Raw genomic sequence first — 7,468 nt, 5'->3', positions numbered from 1 at the left:
GTGTCCCCCCCGTACCTGCTCCTTGAGGGTGCCGATGGTGACGTGGGGCCGCACCCGCAGGGTGACGTTGGCCGAGGACGTGGCGTCTTCCACCCACACAGCCATGCTGGGAACGACACAGGGACACGGGATAACGGCATGGGGGACAGTGGGAATGAGAGAGGGACATGGGATAGGGGGGACCGGGACACTGGGATCGGGGGGGGCAGGGAACGGAGCAGAGAGAGAAGGAAGGGGAGGCAGAAAGTGAAAGGAAAAACAGAAAGGAGAAGGGAAGCAGGAAAAAGAAAAAAGGGGAAGAAAAAGAAAGAAAAAGAGGAAGAAAAAGAAAGAAAGAAAAAGCAGAAGAAAAAAGTAGGGAAAAGAAAGAGGATGAGGAGGCCCAGGAGGATGAAAGCCCACCTGATCCCCCCCCTGGGGGTTGGGCCTCTCTCACGTACAGAGGAGGAGGAGGAGGAAGGATGGGAAGGTGGGGATGAAGGAAGAGGGAGATGGAAGAGGAGGAGGATGAAGGAGGAGGGAGATGGAGCAGGAGAAGAATGAAGAAGGAGGAGGATGAAGGAGAAGGAGGATGGAGCAAGAGGAGGATGAAGGAAGAGGGAGATGGAGCAGGAGGAGGATGAGGGAGGAGGGAGATGGAGGAGGAGGAGGATGAAGAAGGAGGAGGAGGATGAAGGAGGAGGGAGATGGAGCAGGAGAAGAATGAAAGAGTAGGGAGATGAAGGAGGAGGAGGATGGAGGAGGATGAAGGAGAAGGAAGATGGAACAGGAGGAGGATGAAGGAGCAGGGAGATGGAGCAGGAGGAGGATGAAGGAGCAGGGAGATGGAGCACGAGGAGGAGGATGAAGGAGCAGGGAGATGGAGCACGAGGAGGGGCTGCAGGCTGACCTGAGCTCCCCCCCGGGGTAGTTGCTGTCCCTCAGGCTCACGCTGAGCTCCGTGTGGTGCCGCGCCAGGGCCACCGCGCTCTGCGCCGCCACCGCCTCGTCCCCCGCCGCGATGGCCTCGGCCAGGCGCAGGCACAGCTCCTCTGGGGACAGGGGAGGGACACTCAGGGTCAGCACCACACCCCACACACCCCAGAGCTGGCCGGGAGCGGGCCAGGCCCGGCCTGGGGACACCACAGGGACAGGAGGTGACAGGAGGTGACGCCGGGGGGGAATTCGGGCTCTGCTCCCAGGGAACAGGGACAGAATAAGGGGAAACGGCCCCAAGCTGTGCCAGGGGAGCTTTATTTGGGATCTTGGGAAAATCCCTCCTGGGAAGGGGCTGCCCAGCCCTGGATCCCCATCCCTGGGGGATTGACCATCCCTGGGGAGGTGGCACTTGGGGACAAGGGCAGGGGTGGCCTGGGCAGGGCTGGGGGGTGCTCAGGGGGCTCTGGGGTGTTTCCCAGCTCCAGGATTCCCAGATTTCCAGGGATACCTCTCTCTGCCAGCTCCAGGGTCTGCAGTTCTTCCAGGTCCTGCTCTGGGTCTGGCGTGGGCAAGGATGGGGGCGGGGCCTCCAGGGCTGTCCCCTTGTCCCCTGGGGCTGTCCCCGTGTCCCCCGGGGCTGTCACTGTGCACTCCGAGGCTGTTGGGGCACGTCAGGGCTGGGACCATCCCCACTGTCCCCAGGGGTCCCTCCCGAGGCGGGAGGGGACACCCCAGGACATCCCTGTGGGAATGGTGGCCCCCGCCCGTGTCCTGAGACAGAGCCACCCCCGGGGCCCCCAAGTGTCCAGGACATGGGGAGGGGACACCTCAGGGACCTTCCAGGGTCACCTGATGGATCAGCTCCCTCCTGGCACCAGGGTGGGACTGTCAACCCTGTCCCCATGTCCCTGTCCCGGCTGTGTCCCCAGCCCCGTGTCCCTGTCCCCAGCCCCAGATCCCTGTCCCCAGCCCCAGATCCCTGTCGCCAGCCTGGTATCCCTGTCCCCAGCCCCATACCCCTGTCCCCAGCCCCATACCCCTGTCCCCAGCCCCGTGTCCCTGTCCCACCACCTCGGCTGTGCCCCCCAGCTCCAGCCCTGTCCCCGTGTCCCCAGCCCTGTCCCCAAGCCCCGTGTCCCCAGCCCTGTCCCCCGTGTCCCTGTCCCACCTCTCCGGGCCTCCCTGAGGGAGCTGCTCAGCACCGTCCACCACTGCTGTGCCTCCCGCTCCTCGGGGAACTGCAGCGTCACCGTGCGCACTCCTGTCCCCGGTGCTGTCCCTGTCCCCGCTCCCGCTCCCGCTCCCGGTCCCGGCAGCTCCAGCTCGTGGCTCGCGGGGCCCCGCACGCGGTAGGACACGTCCCGCAGGTCGAATTCCGCCAGGGGCTGGGATAAGGGGACACGGGGGGGACACGGGGGCGCGGTCACCACGGGCTCCTGTCGCGACAGGGCTGCGATACAAACACCGCCCCCAACGGGATCAGCTCCGCCCCCGGCTCCGGCACCCCCCGAGACATTCCCGCGATGGCAACTCCAAGGGGGTGACCCCGGAGCCTCCGGATCCCGAGTTCCGCGCGGGAATTTCACGGCAATTGCGCGGGAAAGGCCCCGCCCTCCCCCCTCCCCGAACCCACCGCCCCCTCCCGCCGCACCCGCGGAGCCCCCCGAGGGTCCCTCCGCCCGCCCCCCCCCCCGCCCTCACCGCGCCCCCCGCCCGCCCTCACCGCGCCCCCCCCCGCCTCCGGCAGCCTCAGCCCGAGGCGGAAGCGGCGGCGGCCGCCGGGGGCCGGTTCCACGCTGAGCTGCAGGCGGAGCGCGGCGCCGGCGGCGGCGGCGGGCAGGAGGAGAGAGGGAGCGGCGAGCTGAGCCCGCGCCGCCATCAGCACGGTGGGCGGCAGCGGCGGCGGGAGCGACCCCGGGGCAGGAGGCGGGAGCGACCCCGGGGCAGCGCCCGGGGCAGCGCCCGGGGCAGAGGCGGGAACAGAGCCCGGGGCAGGGCCCGGCCCGGGGGCTCCGGGCGCCGCCATAGCGGCCCCGCCACTTCCGGCCCCCCGCCCGGTCCGCACCGAACCGGTACCCGGGAGCGGGGCGGGGCGAGGGAAACGCGGCCCCGCCGGGGCAGTTCCGGGACCGAACGTTCCGCCCGCGGCCCCGCCCGTGACCACGCCCCGCGCGCCCTCGGCCCCGCCCCCCGCGCTGATTGACAGCCGCCCCCCGTCTTTGTCCGCGCCAGCCAATCGGAACGCCGAGCGCCCCCGCGGGGGGAGGGCCCGATGAGTGACGTCGCTTCCAGCCAATGGAAGTGCGGGGCTCCGATGATGGACGGGCCCATCCGCCAATGGACCCGCGGGCCGCCGGCGCCGCCGAGGCGGGGCGGGGCGGGAGGGGCGGTGCCGCTGTTGCCGCCCGGTCGGTGCCGCAGGAGAAGGTCGCTTCGCTCGCCCGCCCGCCCCGAGGGAACTCCCAGGTCTCGCTCAGCCGCTCGCGCAGTCCCGAGCACTCGGGGACATGTCGAGGTGGGCGGACGCCCGGTGGGCCGGCGCCAGACGGCGGGCGGCGGCCGCGGCACGAGCGCCCTCCTCGAGCTTTCCCCGGAGACGCCTCCTCTTACACGCGCCCCGAGCCTGAAGGCGCTGCCGCGGCGAGGAGGCAGCGGGAGCGGGACGCGCCGGTAAGTCCGCTCGCCGCCCCCTCCCCTCTGCGCCCCGAGCCCCCCCCTGGACTACAGCTCCCGGCGTGCCCCGCGCGGCCCAGGTGCGGCCCGGCACGGGGCGCGCCCGCGGGGCACCATGGGAGCCGTAGGCGGCCAATGGCGCCGAGCCCGCCGCGCGGGGCATGCCGGGAGCTGTAGTCCGCCGTGGGTCGGCCCGGGGCGCCGCGCGGGGCATGCCGGGAGCTGTAGTCCGCAGCGCGGGGCACGCCGGGAACGGCACTTCCGGGGCGCTCCGGTCCCGCAGCATCTTCCGCCTCTCCCGCTTTTCCTGCTCCTTTTGCTTCTCTTTTCCCTCTTTCTGCTTCTCCCTCTCGTCCTCTTTTTTTCTCACGCCTCCATTTTCCCCTTTATGGTGCCGCTGGCAGCTCCCCTCGAATCTCCTGTTCTTCCTCTTCCCTTTTCCGCCTGCTTATCCTCCCCCCTTTTCTCCTCTTCCTCCCCCCTTTCCCGTGTCCCATTTTCTCTCTTCTCCCTCTCTCTCTTTTTATCTCTTTTTCCCCGTTTTCCCCTTTTCCCTGCCCCGTTTTTGCTCTCCGTTTCTCCTTTTCCCTCCTCTTTTCCTCCCTTCCTTTTCCTTTCGTTCTCCCCCTCTCCCCGTCCTCAGCTTCCCGCTCCCCTTCCCGCTCCCAGGGACTCTCTCGTTGCCCCCCAGGACGCTGATCTGCAGCCCCAGGAGCCGCTCTGGGAGTCCCACTCGGGGAGGATGAAGCTGCTGGAGAACTCGAGCTTTGAAGCCATAAACTCCCAGCTGACAGTGGAGACGGGGGACGCCCACATCATTGGCAGGTCAGGGAATGGGAAGGGCCTGGAGCCCCCCGGGGTGTCCCACATCATTGGCAGGTCAGGGAACAGGGAATGGGGGATGCTGGGGCTGAGAAGGGCCTGCAGCCCCCCAGGGTGTCCCCCCGGCCATGGGGCCAGGGAATGGCCTTGAGGGGAAGGGGGAACTTGGGAAATATCCAGTTCTGCCCCTGGGACACTTCCCACTGCCCTGGGACACTCCCAGGGATCCAGGGGCAGCCACAGCTTCTCTGGGAATTCCAGCCCAGCCCCTCCCCACCCTCCCAGCCAGGAATCCCTTCCCAATATCCCCCCTAACCCTGGGAAGCCATTCCTTGTGTCCTGTCCCTCCATCCCTTGTCCCCAGTCCCTCTCCAGCTCTCCTGGAGCCCCTTCAGGCCCTGGCAGGGTCCCTGAGGCCCCCCTGGAGCCCCATTCCCGGCGTTCCCGGCCCCTGGAGTGTCCCCTCCCCGCAGGATCGAGAGCTACTCGTGCAAGATGGCCGGGGATGACAAGCACATGTTCAAGCAGTTCTGCCAGGAGGGGCAGCCCCACGTGCTCGAGGCCCTGTCCCCACCCCAGACCTCGGGGCTCAGCCCAGGCAGGTAAACTGGGGGCGCTGGGGAGGCATTGGGAGCTGCTGGGGGAGACTGGAGGGCACTGGGAGCTGCTGGGGGAGACTGGAGGGCACTGGAGGGGAACGGGGAGCTGCTGGGGGAGACTGAGAGATGACTGGAAGGCACTGGGGTGGACTGGGAGGTAACTTGGAGGCAACTGGGTAGGGACTGGGAGCTGCTGGTGGGGATGGGTGCTGGTGGGGGAGGCTGGAGGGTGCACTGGAGGTGAACTGGGAGGCACTGGGGTGCAACTGGGATTGACTGGGGTGAACGGAGGTTGACTGGGGAATGACTGAGAGATAACTGGGGAGTACTGGGAGGATGGGACACGTACTGGTATTGAGTGGGAGGAAGCTCTGGGAGTCATGGGACGGGCTGGGAAGGACCTTTGGGGTCAGTCCCCTGGCCAAAGCCCCCCCTTGCCTGTGTCCCCAGGGGCCACATCCACAGGGATCCCGAATTCCTTTGGGGATCCCTGTGGGAAAGGCACCTCCCCCCAGCCCTGTGCAGCCCCTTCCCCTTCCCCTGCCTGACCCGACCCCCCTCTGCATGTAGGGGTCACCCCAAACCCCTCCCAAGGCCATGTCCTGGTGTCCCCCAGCTGTTCCCATATCCCTGACCCCATTCTCTATTTTCTTGACCCTGTTGTTGTATTCCTGCTGTCACATCTCTGATCCCACATCTCTGACCTCACTGTCCCTGTTTCCATGTCCCTGACCCCACTGATCCCATTCCCATGTCCCTGACCCCACTGATCCCATTCCCATGTCCCTGACCCCACTGATCCCATTCCCATGTCCCTGACCCCACTGTCCCCATCCCCATGTCCCTGACCCCACTGGCCCTGTTCCCACACCCCTGGCCTGTCTGTCCCGTGCCAGGCTCGGGAAGAGCCAGAGTGGGGACGAGGAGGGTCCCCTGAGCGACACGTGCAGCCGCAAGACCCTGTTCTACCTGATCACCACCCTCAACGAGTCCTTCCGGCCCGACTACGACTTCAGCGCCGCCAAGAGCCACGAGTTCAGCAGGGAGCCCAGCCTCAACTGGGTATGGATCATCCCCCTGGGATTGTGGCATCAGCCCCTGGGATTGTGAGATCAGCCCCTGGGACCGTGGGATCATCCCCTGGGATTGTGGGATCATCCCCTGGGGCTGTGGGATCATCCCCTGAGATCCCAGGAACAGGGGGGATGGGGCTGGAAGGGACTGATCCCGTCGGTGCCTCCCATGGGCCGGGTGGCTCCGATCCCCATCCAGCTCTGGCCCTTTGGTGTCCCTGTGGCGAGGAATCCGTTCCCAATATCCCGGCTAAACCTGCCCCTTCCAGTCAGAACCCTCGTCCCATCACCCCGTGGGGTGGGAAGGGACCTCAAAGCCCACCCATTGCCCCCCCTGCCACGGGCAGGGACACTCCCCGTTATCCCGGGTTGTTCCAAGCCCCCTCGAACCTGGCCTTGGACACTTCCAGGGATGGGGCAGCCACAGCTCCTCTGGAGAACCTTTTCCCATGGTGGTTCCTGGCCCGTTCCCTGTTCCCGCAGAACTCCTGTCCCATTCCCTGTTCCCACGGCGATCTGTTCTCATTCCCTGTTCCTGTGAAACTCCAGTCCCATTGCTGTTCCTGTGGAGCTCCTGTCCCATTCCCGTTCCCATTCCTGTTCCCATTCCCTGTTCCTGTTCCTGCTCCACAGAGCCGGGTGCCATTCCTTGTTCCGTTCCCATTCCCGTTCCCATTCCCTGTCCCGTTTCAATTCCCTGTTCCGTTCCCATTCCCTGTTCCATCTCCATTCCCGTTCCTATCCCCTGTTCCGCTTCCATTCCCTGTTCCGTTCCCGTTCCCTGTTCCTTTCCCATTCCCGTTCCCATTCCTGTTCCCATTCCCTGTCCCGTTCCCATTCCCTGTCCCTTTCCCATTCCCCGTTCCCATTCCTGTTCCCATTTCCCGCTCCTGTTCCTGCTCGGCGGGGCCGGGTGCCATTCCCTGTTCCGTTCCCGTTCCCATTCCTGTTCCTTTCCCATTCCCTGTTCCCATTCCCTGTTCCCATTCCCGCTCCCCAGAGCCGGGTGCCATTCCCTCTTCCGTTCCCGTTCCCATCCTGTTCCGTTCTCATTCCCTGTTCCTTTCCCATTCCCTGTTCCCATTCCCTGTCCTGTTCCCCTATTCCATTCCCATTCCCTGTTCCGTTCCCATTCCATGTCCCGTTCCCATTCCTTGTCCCGTTCCCATCCCCTATTCTGTTCCCATTCCTGTTCCCTGTTCCGTTCCCATCCCCTGTTCCATTCCCATTCCCATCGCCTGTTCCGTTCCCATTCCCTGTTCCTTTCCCATTCCCCATTCCCATTCCCTGTCCCGTTCCCATTTCCCGCTCCCGTTCCCATTCCCTGTCCCGTTCCCATTCCCATTCCCATTCCCGTTCCCATTCCCCGTTCCCATTCCCCGT

The 7,468-nt window shown here is 65.9% G+C and overlaps 1 protein-coding gene across 1 annotated transcript; it reads left to right on the top strand.

Annotated features, from left to right (window-relative positions):
• Positions 1-1,666: 1,666 nt before the first annotated feature.
• Positions 1,667-6,206, top strand: LOC114072099 (repressor of RNA polymerase III transcription MAF1 homolog). The gene is made up of 4 exons (XM_027910019.1): positions 1,667-1,671; positions 4,298-4,416; positions 4,887-5,015; positions 5,909-6,206. The coding sequence occupies exons 1-4, from the start codon at positions 1,669-1,671 to the stop codon at positions 6,120-6,122; spliced, it is 465 nt and encodes a 154-aa protein (XP_027765820.1). The 5' UTR covers positions 1,667-1,668; the 3' UTR covers positions 6,123-6,206.
• Positions 6,207-7,468: the final 1,262 nt, after the last annotated feature.

The sequence above is a fragment of the Empidonax traillii genome, unplaced genomic scaffold (genome assembly GCF_003031625.1).
Source record: "Empidonax traillii isolate 1590-97213 ecotype Southwest subspecies unplaced genomic scaffold, ASM303162v1 scaffold2636:size20306, whole genome shotgun sequence".
In the NCBI taxonomy this organism is placed as follows: domain Eukaryota; kingdom Metazoa; phylum Chordata; class Aves; order Passeriformes; family Tyrannidae; genus Empidonax; species Empidonax traillii.
Note: the sequence above shows the minus strand (reverse complement) of the source record. Positions and strands in the feature narration are given on the sequence as shown.